Below are 15,701 nucleotides of genomic sequence, written 5' to 3'. Positions count from 1 at the left end.
AGCGCATGAATATTTCATGGTCCTGCTGGGTGTCAGCCCTCGTATTCTGTTGAAGTGCTGGAATGTGTTTGTGAAGGCGGCGGTGAGAGGACACAGCGCTCGCGTATCCGGCTCCCAGAAGACGTGGACTGTGGCTCGATTGCTCGTCTGACCTCTGTCTCTGTGCACTGCGGGCCATGGGGCAGTTCAAGGAGTTACTTTAGAGGCAGGATCAGAGCAGAAATGGCACGCAACCATCCTGAACCCTGCAGTTACGCCCCTAAAGCACCAAAAATACACATGACCGATGCGTTTCAGGAAATGACTCTTAATATGATGACATTCGCCATCAAATGAAGTGAAAGGGAAATGAGATCGCCATCACTACATCCAAAGCAATGGACAGCACTTCAAGTTAAGGGTGCTGACTCAGTTGGTCGAATTTCCTCCATTGGAAGAATTGAATTTAAAAGGAGCTGAGCACAAAGGTTGCTGGGAAATGATGAAGCAGGTTCCTGTGTGTGCTGGAGTGTAACGCTCAGCCAGTACTGCAGATTGATGGAGCTGCTGCTGGGCTTGAGTGGCGGGGTGCATTAATACAGGCATGTCTTTAAGGGCTGTTGTACACGTTTCGGAGACAAGTGAGCAGACATGCTGGTCCAGGCAGTATGTAAATAATTTAATAACGGCTTTGTTTTTGCAACTTTATAGCAGTGACTTAATTTACATGTATAACATGACCATGATTAACAAAACAGTAGCAGAACATACAAATCTAGATCTTATTATAAATTTAGGTATTTAAACTAATTTCATTGATAGCAGCGTCCATTTCTTCTTCCTCTCATATCTACCAAGCCTTATAGGAACCATAAATACATCAACACGCAGACAGCACGATTAATAACTTTATATATCACGAAACATTTCACATGAGACAAAGTATGATTCTAAATTATATGTATGTTTTTGGTCCGTCAGTGGACAGTTTGTGCGCTTTTAGCGACCCCAAGCGGTAGAACGGGTTCGTGCAGACATTCAGACGTAGACAAATATTTAATACTGAGCCACATATTTTAATACTGAGCCACAACACAGCAACCCCGGTTCGAATCCGGGTCACGGCAGGGTAGAAAGAGTCACATCAATATTTTTTGACAAAGACGCCAACCTATGATCATGTCAAAGTTTGTTTGAAAAACTCCATTTGTTGAGGACCACATATTTATTATAAAAAAATACACAAAACTTAATTTATAGGTTCCTATTTCAGATGGAGAAAGCAGAGCAACCTGCTGTATATGACACATGTGATATGTGGTTCAAGACTGTGATTTAGAGATTGCATTAATAGCTCGGCATAATGGTTGACCTATCTGGAAGAACAAAAAACTTGAATGCAAAACATCCAGAACTGTAGGACTGGGTTAGATACAACAATGTAAAAACCTAACAAAACCTCATCATGCGAGACGACTCCTTGACCTGAATGCCAGGATGACTTGATAGGGCCGCTTGTCCCCACCAGCCGTGATCGTATAGTGGTTAGTACTCTGTGTTGTGGCCGCAGCAACCCCGGTTCGAATCCGGGTCACGGCAGCGTGGAGCAAGAAAGTTCTATGTTATTTGACAAAAGAACCTGCAAAGGTGTTTTGTTGCTCACCTCAATACATTATGGAGAAATTTTTCAAAAACTCCATTTATTGAGGACCACACAGTTATGATAAAGAAATATACTGAGCAGACAACATTGAATAATTTTTGGATGAGGTTTCCAGTCCAGTCAAGTTACTTCGTGGTTCCTTCACCTTTGTCTCCACTCCCTTTTTCATGACACTAGTTTCATTCCTTCCAGGTATTTGACTGTATGTTCCTAAACGTATTTATTCACACCACTTTGAAATCCTGAATATTGAAATGAACTAAAGGAGACATGCGCACCACTATTATTTTTTCTGGGTAAGATGACAAGCTTGTGGTCTTCAACCCAGAGCAGCCACTCTTCCTGACCAGCCGTGATCGTATAGTGGTTAGTACTCTGTGTTGTGGCCGCAGCAACCCCGGTTTGAATCCGGGTCACGGCAGTACGCAGCAAGAAAGCTCTGTGTTACTTGACAAAAGTACTTGCCGAGGTGTTTTGTTGCTCACCTCTATGCATCATGGAGAAATGTTTTTTAAAAAAACTCAATTTTTTGAGGACCACACCGTTATGATAAAGAAATATACTGAGTAGACAACATTGGATTATTTTTGGATGAGGTTTCCAATCCAGTCAAGCTACTTGAAGACCACACATTTATTATAAAGAAATACACGAAACAGACAACATGGAATAATGTTTGAAAGAGTTCTCCAGTCCAGTACTCTTACTTCTCGGTTCCTTCACCTTTGTCTCCACTCCCTTTTTAGTGACAATAGTTTCATTCCTTCCAGGTATTTGACTGTATGTTCCTACCTGCATTTATACACACAACACTTTGAAATACTGAATATTGAAATGAACTAAAAAAAAACTCTCAACTCTAAAATTCTCTTTCTGGTAATAGTAATAATATTTAAAAGAAGAACCATTTTTACAGGGCTGAGAATGAAGGACAAAGTGAGACTATAACTTCTTTTAGCTTGTGAATTTTTTGTATGCCATTTATCATATATCATTAATGAAGGCTGACTGTCTAAAAAAGATTGGCTGATTAAACCAGTCTATTGATACATGAAACACAAGAAAAGAATGTAGACAAGAATAATCGTTTCATATAAAATACACAATTGGTATAATAAGTTGTCAGAAATTTGCCAGTTTGTAATTTAAATAGATTTAGGCACATATATATGAATGGTTTACTGCTACATTTAGCTTCATCGAGAACAAACAAACAAACAAACAAACAAACAAACAAACAAATCAGCGTGCCAGCGCGTGTCTTTCTGTGAGGGTGGGGGCACGCGGGCGGGGGGATATGATGTTTGACATTGTCGCGCTGCATGCCGGGATATATCGCGCTCTTGTTTACGCCGTTATCAAGGAAGAAATTGTGCTATAACGCATAAGAAAAACTATTTAGAGCTCTAAATATTGTTGTGTTCGATCGCTACTTTTTGAGGCGCCACTGAGATAACACGACGTGTTTCAACGCAGTGAAAAAGAAGTTGTCCCACTCACGGGAGTGTTTGTGCACCGTCACTGACCCCGCGTCTGCAGTCATCACTGGTGAGTACACCACAATAACACACACGTGTCGTTGCCAGTAAACTTCCTTACTGCTTATTTCATTTCAATTCATTTCATTTCGAGTGAGCAAATGTGAAAGTAGAACGTATTTCCATGTGATAGATCCGCTGTCAACATTTGCAACATCATGCTGTCAGATGTTCAGATTAAAATAAATTTGAGATTTATTTTTCTTCCTTGTGCATTTATGTGATGGCTTACATAGAAGCAGTGAAACAACCTCAGAAGGTTCCATTTCAAATATATTACTGTTTTTCTCAGTTTATATAAATAGTTGTGAAGGTGGTTATGGACGCCCTGTTTTGTTGTTTGTCTGTTAGCAAAATAACTCGAAATTTTATGGACAGATTTAAATGAAATGTTCAGAACATTTTGATAATGGTTCGAGGAAGAGCTCATTAACTGTTGGTGATGCTGTGGTCAACTTTGATCATCCAACAACCATGGGCCAGGGTCAAAGCCAAGGGGCTTCACAATATGTGGGAAAAGAGCTGGTTTTGCTCATTGAAGGGATTCCAAGTAATTGGAGTATTAGTTTTGGGTATAACACAATATTCTGGGAACTACCCGCTTGGTGGAGGTCCGTACTCTCCAAGTACTTTATTTCTAGTTGTAAACTGCATCACTAGCCATATATTTGCAGAGAGGGCGCGACACAGCAGCACACATATTGTTTTTACATTCCTGAAATTACTGAAACTAAGGTTTGATTTGTTACTGTCCATTTGTCCGAAGCCCTGACACGTCACGGTTTTTAAATTTGCTTTAAATTAATGCTTTCACGGAGAGCACAATTTGGATACAACTGTACACTAATGAACCAGTGGAATCAGGCACCGTGTTATTTTATTATCGTGTATTTTATTTAATTTTTGTTACTGTCTCTTTCAGAATACATTAATTTGGACGTACTAGACGATCCCGGAAACCATCTGAATGTGAGTTGCTGTATTTCTAAACATAGCTTATAAAGTGTAGGTTTGTGAGGTTTTTATCTGAAAATGGTCACCAAATCCACAATTAAAACAATAGTTTATAAATGAGCACAGAGTATCCGCTCTGGTGCAAAAGGTTTATTTAATCTAGCAGGGTAAATTCAGAGTACTGTCCTCCACTCCTTCCATTTCAACAGCATTGGAGTCTACACAGATATTTACATATATTTACAAATACGCAGTCCCATTTCAAATGCAATTTTTCTACCCTGACTAGTGGTTTCAGATTAGGAATGACATGGCATAATAGTAATTAAGTCTGTTTGTCCATTCAGGGCACCTGTAGACATATGACCTATTATATATTTCCATTCTAAGTAAAGATGAACAGTAATTAGCAAGTTTAAACTATAAGAGCACATCACTTCTATATTAGCTTGCACAGATTTTTATTATTAATGATTAATGGTACACACACACGAGCCCCAGCAAATGTCTGGACTGTGTGCAGAAATTAGGATTTTAAAAAAGAACTGACTCACTATTCAGACAGAAGCTCTTGGATCTTCCTTTTTTTAACAAGCTGCGTTCTGTTGATCTCACACAGGAAGAGGGCCGCTGCTAAACATCTGATTGAGCACTACTTCCTGCAGTTAACAGAAGGCTGCGGAAACGCTGACTGCAGAAATGAGTTCTGTGCATCGTGTCGTGATTTTCGGCCTCTGGATAACAACACAGCAGCTGTCAAGGCGCTGGAGCTGTTCAAGATTAACGCCAAACTGTGCAGGCCTCCCCCACTCAATAGAGAATCGCACTCCCCGAGTTTAGGCTGTGGTCCCAGTGAATACTCTCAACTGGAGCTAAGTGATGCAGATTTCTCAGGTAGTGTTAAAGTTCTTATGGAGCCTGGCTGAGATCATTCCTTTCTGTTAATTGATGTGTTTCTGTGCAGATGTTCATTACCTGACGGAGACCACTGTATGTATGATCCTGAGTTTCTGTGAGGAGGAAGGGGACTACTCTGCACTTGTGCGTGTCATTGGCAGGATTTTCTCCAAAGCCGATGCTCTGATGAGGAGCTTCAGAAAAGATGATCCCACAGAGCTGCTGGGTGCTTCCTCCGCGGCGGCGTTACCGGACGAGGACCCCGGCGAGGCGTCTGACCTCTCTGAGGTTACGGTGGACGTGCGTGCTGTGAGGAGAGTCTACGACAGGCTGCTGGCCATCGAGCAGGTGGAGCAAGCTTTTGTCAATGCACTCATTCACCTGTCTACGAATATGGAACTTGACCTGGAATATCTTAACGCGTATGAAACGAACCCAGATTACTTGAATATCTTCATTATTATTATGGAGAACAGTAACCTGCACAGCCCAGAATACCTGGAGGAGGCCTTGCCTCAGTTTTGCAGAGCCCTGATTAAACTGCCAGTGTCGGGGCTCGCCAGGTTGTCGAAGGTGTGGTCCACCTCCGGCCTTCCCCACATCCGCCATGTGATGGAAACCTTTCAGCAGCTCATCACTTTTACTGTCGTCAGCAACGAATACGATGCGGAGAATCTGGTGAACGATGACGAGACCGTGGTGGCTGCAACTCGGTGTTTAAAAGTGGCTTTCTACGCAAGTATACAGGGCGGGGAGCTAGACGTCGGGAACAGCGAAGAGGAAGAGGACGACTGGGAGTCCGATGAGCTCACCTTGCACGAGCTCCTCGGTGAGGAGCAGCTCTACCGGAAGGGTCCATGGGTGGATCCCCTGGAGAAAGAACTGGACCTCAGGCCCATCGACAGCATCAAACCTCTCATTCCCTTTGAGGATTTTGTTAACGAGTCTCTGAATGAAGTGCTGGAGGTGGACAGGGACTTCACTTTCTTTAAAGTCAATGAAGAGGTCAAGTTTTCCTTCCAGAGCTGCCCCTTCATCCTCACTGTGTTCAACAAGAGCAGAGGGCTGTACTACGACAACAGGATCAGCATGTACAGTGAGCGGCGCCGCGCCGCCTTCTACAGCATGACCCAGGATACGGAACCAAACCCTTTTCTTAAACTGAAAGTGCGCAGGGATCACATCATCGACGACGCCCTCGTCCAAGTGAGTTTGTGCGCGGTGTGTGACTGTTGCATATGCATGGGATGTTCGTCCTCCTCCCTGCTGACCACTTCCTTGTTGCAGCTGGAGTTGATCAGCACAGAGAAACCTTCTGACTTGAAGAAACAGCTGTTTGTGGAGTTTGAGGGAGAGCAAGGTGTCGATGAGGGAGGCCTTTCGAAGGAGTTTTTCCAGCTGGTCTTGGAGGAAATATTCAACCCTGACATTGGTAAGAGTTTCCATCGATAACTCAACAACAACAACAACTCAAAAACATTTTTCTTTTTCCTCTCTCGTGTGAGAAAAGTCATATTTATTTGTGTAACACTGATTAGTAAACTAGCTAAAGTAGCCTGCCAGCTCGTGGAAGGCTCAATAGTGTTTTTCTCTTTTTAAAACCATTAAAAAATGACCAGAATTAACGTTAAAAGCTATGATCTTTTGTAGTACACATTATATGGTCACTGAAGAAAGAAGTATCCTCCACAAAAATTAAATAATGCAGGAATGTCTGCTATTTCAGATACTGTACATCCATTTTTAATTGGTCTGAATTGGTTCCAAATAAATATTGACCCGCCTGTGTCGCATCTCGCCACCAGAGGGCGCTGTTGCGCGTCACCTCATTTAGCTTTCTGCCCTTTGTTGTCACGAGTAATTCACCACTGAATCACTCCACAGGAATGTTCACCTACGATGATGAGACCCAAGTCTTTTGGTTTAATTCATCCTCCCTGGAAAATGAAGCGCAGTACACCCTCATTGGACTGGTCCTGGGCCTCGCCATTTACAACAACTGCATCCTGGATCTCCATTTCCCCATGATTGTCTACAAGAAACTGATGGGGAAAAAAGGGACCTACATGGACCTGTCAGACTCGCATCCAGTACAGTAACTTTTTTAAAAAAAGAAAATGTATACATTCATCTAAGCCTCCTTTTAAACATGTTTAGAAATATTTTTAAAGTTGGAAATGTTTCTTCCTTCAGGTTCTCAGTCAAAGTCTGAAAGGGTTGCTTGAATATGCAGGAAACGTTGAGGAGGACATGTCGCTCACCTTTCAGATATCACACACGGACCTGTTCGGCAACCCAGTCTTATACGACTTAAAGGAAAACGGAGAGCAGATCCCCGTTACCAAAGAAAATAGACAAGTAAAAATGTTGAATTCCTTATAGCCGTAATATCTGTTTTTCTTTATATCTGTCTAAATACTTCCTTTTCTCTCCATCAGGAGTTTGTGGACTTGTACACTGATTACATGCTGAACAAAAGCGTGGAGACACAATTTAAGGCCTTCAAAAAAGGCTTCCTGATGGTCACCCAGGAGTCCCCGCTGAAGCATTTGTTCCGACCAGAGGAACTAGAGCTGCTCATCTGTGGTAGCAAGGTCAGAATCACGCCGTCATGCTGTCCTTTTTGGAGCTGGTTGATCCACACAGAAAAATGTCCATTTCCAGAAACTTGACTTTGATGCACTGGAGGAGACGACGGAGTACGACGGAGGCTACAGCAAAGACGCTCAGATCATCAAGTAAGCCTGTTTCTCTTCACCATCCAAGCGCGAGTTTCAAGCGGCCACTGGCGCCCCGTGTTTATGTACGTGTGCGTTTTGCTCTCTGCACACAGAGATTTCTGGGAAACCATTCGGTCCTTCGAAGAGGAGCAGAAGCGATTGTTCCTTCAGTTCATCAGCGGGACGGTCAGAGCGCCCGTCGGCGGGCTCGGAAAGCTCAAAATGACCATCGCGAAGAACGGTTCTGACACAGACAGGTACAAAGCGGCTGTCTTCGACAGCACGTGCACAGTGGTGCATGTGCCCGGCACCGCGACAACCGTTGCTACAGCCTTTAACATTCTCTCATTACCTCATTTCAGGCTGCCGACCTCTCACACCTGCTACAACATCCTGCTGCTTCCAGAATATTCCTCCAAAGCAAAACTGCGAGAAAGACTCCTGAAGGCCATCACCTACGCTAAAGGGTTCGGAATGATGTGACGGACTCCTGTCCAGTCCAGCCACTCAACCCGCGTAGGAAAACAACAAATTACAACCCCACATTTCCATAATTCGCTCTTTAGCTTGTGTTTCTGGGCAAACGTGCACAGCCTTTAATTTGGGAAGCTGTGAAAGTGCACTTACGGTACACAGGTACACTTTACAAACAAATGTAAATCTAATGAGTCTGTGGAGGTTTTTTGTGTGTGTGTGTGTGTGTGTGTGTGTTTTTTATGCTTTTAGTCCTCAGGTTCTGTTCAGCATAATGGTGCTCATTTTTTACAGTACTGTCACTTGTGACATGTTGAGATGTTTTCCTCTGAGGAGAAGCACACGCCCACCCCAAACATACTGTGAGATGTCCGGTGTGTAAGAATTGAGAAATGCAGTCTTTTGGACTAAATCAGTATTGTTTTTAACAGCTTGCACGGTTTTGTAATACGTTTTTCTGCCCCCTCAGTTTTTGTTGGATGTTTTTTGCACGTCACGGTTTCTGATGACACAACTGTGTTTTATGCTGTGTGAGTGAAAAGAAAAGAATCAGATGATTTATTTATTCAAATATCTCAGGTATGAGTAGAGTGTTTAAATAATAATGTAAAGGCTTTGGTTCAAGCTGAATAAAGCTTAAATGTTATTTATTTCACCTGCTGGAATCAACCTTTGCATCAAGCTGCATCATATCCCAAGTAGCTGATATGAATTAGTCCGTGTTTGGAGTCCAGTTATGGCTGATCGGCTTCTAAATTGTAGCACAAGCTTTACTGCTAAAGTGTCAACATTCTTGAGAAGTGCTTTCTGCCAACACAGACAGTAAATCAAGTTTATAAAACACAACATTGTGCATTTTTCTGAGTCACGGATAAGAAAAACAAGGTCACATTGATATAAAGAGACCAGACTTTGAATTGAACTAAAGGGACATAACGAGCTATTTAAGGTTGGATTTAATATAGAAACACATTATTTATTTCTTTATGAACATTTACATGTTTATTCACATATACAGCATAGGTGATAGTTTATGCCGAGTAACATAAGCCGAACTGCGCTTGCATCTCTTATATTTACATTTCACACGGATATTATATTATAATGCAGTTTATCTGTATAATTATGGAACAAATATTTAACAATGACAGTTGAAAACATGGTTTCACCTGTAGCGTACACACAGAGGTTTATATTTACTCCAAACACTGCATAATGAGACGGTATTAAACAGTATAAATTGATATAAACATGCCTTTACAAAGTGTCACTACTGTAATGCTCCAAATCCCTGGTTTCCGGCAGAGTCCCCCTTAAATTACTGCACCTTTTTATCTTTGTCAGCCACCACTTCTGACAGGTCCTCTGGTTTGACGGATTTGACTTTGGCCTCCATCTGCGTCACCCTCTGCTTTATCCTCATGTGATTCGAGGTCATTTCTGCCATCAGCTTCGCGAGCTTGCTCTGCATTTCTTCCAGGTTGCTCTGCAGCTTCACGATCTTCTCCTCCATGTCTTTGGGGTCCGCGCCGGCGTTGGCGACCGCCTCGTCTATCAGGTTGTCTTTCATCAGGATGGCTTTCCCCTTCTCCTCCAGAATCTTTTTAGCATCCGGATACTCGGTTAGAGCTTCCATCAAGTCGTCTTTGGACAGAGCAAAGAGATCCGAATAGCCTACACTCCTGATGTTGGCGGTTCTCCTGTTGCCCGCTTTGCTGCCTTTGATTCCCAGGATGCTGATTTCCCCAAAGTAGGCCCCATCACTGAGCACTACAAACTGAGTGACTCCGTCGTCTGCCACTACCGCGAGCTTCCCCTCCTTGATGATGTACATCTCCCTGCCAATATCGCCCTTCTTGCAGATGTAATCCCCAGGGCTGAACACCTGCGGCTGCAGCTTGAGCACGAGTTCTATCAGCAGGCCCGCTTCACAATCTTGGAAGATGCGCACTTTTTTCAGGGTGTCCAGATGAACGTTGACGGCGATCTCGGCTTTGAGCTTGTCCGGGAGGTTCTTCAAGACTTCCTTCTCGTCACAGGTCTTCTTCTCAGTCCACAAGTAGTCGAACCACTTGATGACCCTGGCCTCCAGGTCCTTGGAGACCTTCCGGAATTGCATGTACTGCTTTATGGAGTCGATTTTTGCCTGGAACTCCGCACGAGACGCGTTCATGTTGGAGATCATGGCACCGACATTACCGACGATACTGGCAAAGATCAGCACACCGGTGAGAAAGTCAGAAATGACAAAAAGGTATTCGATGTCCCTGACCGGCGGGGGAGTCTCTCCGATGGTGGTGAGGGTCAGCGTAGACCAGTAGAGGGAGTAGATGTACTTTCTGGCCAGGCGGCCGTGCTCTGGGTGGCTGATATTGGGATAGACCCACGTGTCACTCCCAAAACCGATGGTCTTCGAAAGGGCAAAGAACAGGCAAGCGTTCCAGTGGATGATGACAAGGATGTAAAGCACGAGATTGCTGATACGGAACATGTTGGGGAAGCTGGTCCTGGTTTCAGTCCTTTCAAAGAATTCGAAAAGTCTTGAGATTTTGCAAAGGCGGTTGAAGCGGAACTCTGGATTGTTAAATCCAAATTTGAGAAACAGCAGGTCGGTGGGTATCATTGAAATCATGTCGTATTTGAACTGGGATGTGGTTCGATATTTATCTCTCAGTTTCTTGGAGTCTTTGACCAGCAGGCCTTGCTCCAGGTAACCTGCAGGGCAAACGTGACAGTTTCGGTTACAGCGGGGGATAAAACACATTCGGCCATAAGACGCTTGCTGGAATCTGACCTGTTCTCGATCTCACAAATGTGTCAGCGAAATAGATAAAATCCGCGGTGTAATCCAAGACTAGCCAGACTCTGGTGTATTTGTCCTGGAGCTCGTTAAAACAGGCCCTGGTAGACAACATGAATGTATTTTCAGCGTTGTCGACGTCATTCCGAGTGCTGTTTGACAGAATTTGGAGTGGACCGTACCGCGTTACGATCATCATCAGGTTATAAAACACCGGAGCAGCGATGACAGTGAGCCATCTGTAGTACTGGTCTGCAGCTGGGTCCATGATCCAGATTTCCTTCCTGAAAACACAACAACACACCTTCATGTTCTTGCAAACATTTACCCAAATATACATGAGTGTGTGTGTGTGTGTGTGTGTGTGTGTGTGTGTGTGTGTGTGTGTGTGTGTGTGTGTGTGTGTGTCCCACTTACGGTGGCTCTTCCTTCTTTTTGTCATCTTTCTTATCATCTTTTTTATCATCCTTTTTATCATCTTTCTTTTCCTCTTTCTTTTCATCTTTCTTTTCGTCCTTCTGGTCTTCCTTCTTGTCCCCATCTTTCTTCTCCTCTTTCTTCTCCTCCTGCTTCTCCTCCTTTTTAATCTCCTCTTTTTTGCTATCGATCACAAGCTCAGTTATCTTTTTTATTTATTTTTGGCTAAGATGGGATGGAATTGTTCTATTGGGGGTCAGCACAAGGTGACAGGACATGAGGAGGGTCTGGTGGAGGATTCACAGTTGGTGCAGGACTGTATGTGTCCAGCAGATGGAAACATGTCCCTTCCATGTTTTCTTTCAGGCTAGCACGTTTCAAATATCCAAAAGGATGGGGAAAAGGATTCATTTCTATTTACAGGAGGCAGCAGTGAGGGAAGAATTAAGGAGTTCTCTGCAAATGCTATTCTACAGGCTAGCAGTGATAGCATGCTAAATAAATGTAAGATACCATCTATTAACATTCATGGGTTGTTTCTGTTCTACTTTTACTCTTTTGCTATTTTCCTGACACAGACTACACACACTTACTTGTCTGTGTTGTTGCAGTTATTCATGTTGTAAGTAGCTAGTGGCCACTTACTGGTAAGATGTGGAAAGAAATGTGGAACACGGTTTTTGCAAATTGACATCTGACATCATGACTCTTTACATTCTCAGAATGATCAGTTCTTTAAATAAGCTGGTAAACCGGGTTTCCTTGTCTCATTTTAAGCATGTGATCATAGCCAGTATCTCCTTCCTCTTCTACCAGCACAGGTGAGGCAGGTTTACCTGGCAGCCAGCACTGGATAACTAAAACCTCCCATCTATTTCCTCAAAACAGAGCCCAGGCTCTGATCCACCATCCTCAAGGATTCACCTGCTATTATCTGGGATTTCGTTGCAATTGTCGAAACTGTCCAACATAACAAACAACGCTCGGACCATCGGCAGCAGATCCACTTACTGTTTGTGACCCAGTGTGTCATCGGGGCCCATCTCCTTTGAGTTGCCGTCATGATTCAGGTCCTTGAGCTCAGGGCCTCTAAAGCGCTCCAGGAAGGAGTCGTGTCTCGCTGTCACAGGGGTTTCTCTGAGAGATGCCCAGTTCCACAGCATTAAGAAGAAGTAAGAGACCCTAGAGGGTTAGCAGGTGAGAGGGAACAAAGTGACAGGCATCTAGTCTAATCTGGACTGTTCAAATACACAGCTATTAGTGTTTAAAATCAACATTGGGATAACTTTTCAGATTTCTATGTACAATATCCTTGTTTACTTTAAATGATTTTTAAGGGTGTAACTGGAGCAGTCAGGTGACCCGTTATTGTCAATAATGATGAGCTCTATTAAGGTTAAGACCCAAAAGGTCGCTTAAAATTGTTTTTCTGGTTGTAGAGGATTACCTGGCCATAGCCCCGGCCCCTGTAAATGAGCTTCTGTTGGATTCTGAGGACAGTTTTCTCTCTGAGATGTCCCCACAGAGAGACTGAGCCCTGGAGGACAACAGAGGGAAATTATAGCAGGTTGTATCATTGCACGTAAAACCAGCAAACACTGATTTGGAAGGCGACCCCAGACCTGCTGTCTCCATTTTCGATGACAGCCAGCTCCTCATCGGGTGCTTTGCTGGTCAATCGCTGCCTGTTCAAAAAGGAGTTTTCGCTGTGGATCTTCGCCATGTTGCTGCGTTTGGCTCTGCCGGCCTAAAGCACAAAGACAGGAAAGACGTCGTTACGTTGCCGCCTCAGCACCCGGACGGTTGCCGTGCTGCTCATGTGGCAACTGTTTTCACTGTTGAGCGTAGAAACTAAAAATACAACTTCATTATGTCTTTAACACTAAACAGGATCAGCGCTGTGAACCACCAGCTTGCTTTTAAAAGAACTAAGCTACACTGCTAGACGTTGGGTTGCTACATGCCTTGTGTGTGCAAAAGGTTAAGTCTATTAGGACACCGCTTAAAGAACAGAGAGAACTAGCACTAACTTTTTAGTCCCCAATCATTAGGTGCGTAGAGCCATTAATATCTGGGGATTGTACCTGGGGACCACAGGGATTTTCAGGGACGTTTAAGTTGGAATCTTTAAGAAATATTAAATTATGGACTGAGTTCAAAAATAAAATAAACAAAACTGAAGTAACCGTTGGGGCAAAAGTGAGTCGTAGATGTTAATACTGATATTTCTGACACTGAGAGAACAGCTCAAAGATGATTAATCACATCGAATTATAGGTTGCTTGATCTTTTGGGGAACACCGGTGGAGGTGACACGTGCACAAATGCAGATTAGTGCTAATTCCAGGGAGTTCACCAACCCCCACGGAATTAAACCCATCTGACAATAAGTAAAAGAGATGATGCCAAGGAAAGAAAGCCATCAGTGGGTTTCAACACAACAAACACCTTATTGCTCTCAGGATATCTGTCATTTATTTCTCAATATTGGATGAAAACCACCACCCAAAATGAACCATGACAGATCGAGCGTTGCCCTTTGAAACAAGGCAAGGGAGAGATTGGAAACCTTTCATTGTTTATCATTCAAGCAAGCAGGCAGAGAGCTGAATCACCCTTTGAGATTCTCTCGAGAATTTGGCTCATTTAAACATTGTTTACTAATACAATCTATCATAATTTCACTATCTTGCGCCATAACACAACAGCAAGGGGGTAGGACCATATTAGAATTTCCTTCTTCCTACTCTTGTTGAGCACGATGACCAATGTTTTAATGTCTATTTTATTATATTCTCTTTGTTTTCTCAAACATGTTCAAAATAGAAAGCTCACTATCAATCAATGCCACCTCAACAGCGTCTGGCAACATGTTGCATGACATCAGCCTGAGTATGGACTGATTAATGTGTCAGAGTCTTAATTTAATGTGTCAGAGTCTTAAGTATAACTTTAAATACAATTACAGCCTTGTACTTGCAATAATTAGCTGTGGTTAAAAAAAAAAAAAAAAAACTCTTCAAAAACTCTCTTTACAACAATGGAAAACAAAACATCAGATGTCCCGCTCATCTCACCTGTCCGAAGCCTTTTTCACGCCGCGTCCAGGCAGCAGGCGGAGCTCCTCTGGCTGCTTTTGTATAATCCCATCTTTACATTCAGAAATGGAACAATTTTTCCCCAGGGCCAGAAGAATTCCGATCCTTTCGCTCTAGTGCAGCGCCACCGCAGGCAGCATCACCGGTGCTCCATGATTGGCAGCTGCGGCTCTGCAGGATCAACTCAATGGAGATGGGGGAGGAGACGTGTGCATGATCCAGCACAGGCGGGACTGCAGCGAGAACGCAGGAGGGCTTCCAAAGCCAGATCTCATATCGGTTGAGCAACAGTTGAGGGTGTTTGTAGTGTTTCCCTGAGCCAATTATCAATACGTTTCATGATGTCACAGATGTGTGTAACCTGTGTTATCATATGGTTGAAGCTGTGGCTCAACTTGCTTGAGACATTTTCATTCTTCACAAGATCCCCCCCAACATGAAATACATAAAGAATATCTAAGCTTTTGAGTCTGCTCTCTCCCTCAGTAACGTGCAGCTAATCCAGGAGAAATGTTATCAGCATTCACCGTTGATATTTTGGGAAATTTAGGAAACCAGAGTGGAATCCAGAGAAGGAACATCCATGTAGCATCAAGTGACACCCCCCCCCAACACCATCTAGAGGCATAAGGTTAAAAGAGAAATCCCTTGGCATTGTACGAAGCTGCACTACTAATCCCAGCTTAGACTTGAGAATCTATTTCAGCCACCTAATGCCCCCTCACTTTAAGATATTCTTTTTTAGAACGCTAGTTTTTTTTGTGACGACGTGCCTGTTAGCATTCAACATTATCATTATATTTAATAGTAAGAGTGGTCGACGCCATCACATTACATACATTAACATTAAATTTATAGTTGTCTTTGTTGAGTCTGGAATGGTTTATTCTGTAAATACATTTGATCAAAGCTTCTGACATTTAAAGCCATGATTGCAGGACGTCTGCGGATGACTGGGAGTGCTTGTCACCGACTAAATCAAGTTTGGAAAAAAATGTTTGAGTGTTTTATTAAACAAAATTGTCTGAAAGTGGCGAAGCAATCACTCTGTCCAGCGTGCCTCATTAGGTTGAGGGGCACATGCACAGAGCTATTGAATCCTCTTTGCAACTTTGCCAGCAGGCACATTAATGACCACATCCTAAGAAGTGGCTGTCCCAG

The 15,701-nt window shown here is 43.2% G+C and overlaps 2 protein-coding genes and 1 non-coding gene across 5 annotated transcripts; 2 read left to right on the top strand and 1 right to left on the bottom strand.

Annotated features, from left to right (window-relative positions):
- Positions 1-1,506: 1,506 nt before the first annotated feature.
- trnah-gug (transfer RNA histidin (anticodon GUG)) lies at positions 1,507-1,578 on the top strand. Its single transcript has one exon. It is a non-coding gene; the product is annotated as a tRNA-His (tRNA).
- A 1,368-nt stretch (positions 1,579-2,946) lies between these two features.
- On the top strand, positions 2,947-9,071 carry ube3a (ubiquitin protein ligase E3A). The gene is made up of 11 exons (XM_057038788.1): positions 2,947-3,190; positions 4,103-4,149; positions 4,754-5,028; positions 5,099-6,237; positions 6,319-6,463; positions 6,916-7,121; positions 7,225-7,389; positions 7,470-7,625; positions 7,696-7,769; positions 7,865-8,008; positions 8,114-9,071. Coding segments are annotated over exons 2-11 (2,427 nt in total). The 5' UTR covers positions 2,947-3,190; positions 4,103-4,147; the 3' UTR covers positions 8,235-9,071.
- Positions 9,072-9,175: 104 nt separating this feature from the next.
- Positions 9,176-15,442, bottom strand: cnga3a (cyclic nucleotide gated channel subunit alpha 3a). 3 transcript variants are annotated; one of them, XM_057038789.1, is made up of 9 exons: positions 14,520-15,442; positions 13,065-13,189; positions 12,890-12,979; positions 12,454-12,624; positions 12,036-12,086; positions 11,443-11,625; positions 11,208-11,309; positions 11,020-11,126; positions 9,176-10,940 (listed from the first exon to the last, which is right to left on the bottom strand). In XM_057038789.1, the coding sequence occupies exons 2-9, from the start codon at positions 13,163-13,165 to the stop codon at positions 9,544-9,546; spliced, it is 2,202 nt and encodes a 733-aa protein (XP_056894769.1). In that variant the 5' UTR covers positions 13,166-13,189; positions 14,520-15,442; the 3' UTR covers positions 9,176-9,543. The 3 variants fall into 3 exon arrangements, with proteins under 3 accessions (XP_056894769.1, XP_056894770.1, XP_056894771.1); XM_057038790.1 differs by having other exon boundaries at positions 12,454-12,579; XM_057038791.1 differs by lacking the exons at positions 11,443-11,625; positions 12,036-12,086 and having other exon boundaries at positions 14,520-15,438.
- Between the last annotated feature and the right edge of the window lie 259 nt (positions 15,443-15,701).

The sequence above is a fragment of the Takifugu flavidus genome, chromosome 7 (assembly GCF_003711565.1).
Source record: "Takifugu flavidus isolate HTHZ2018 chromosome 7, ASM371156v2, whole genome shotgun sequence".
Lineage (NCBI taxonomy): Eukaryota > Metazoa > Chordata > Actinopteri > Tetraodontiformes > Tetraodontidae > Takifugu > Takifugu flavidus.
Note: the sequence above shows the minus strand (reverse complement) of the source record. Positions and strands in the feature narration are given on the sequence as shown.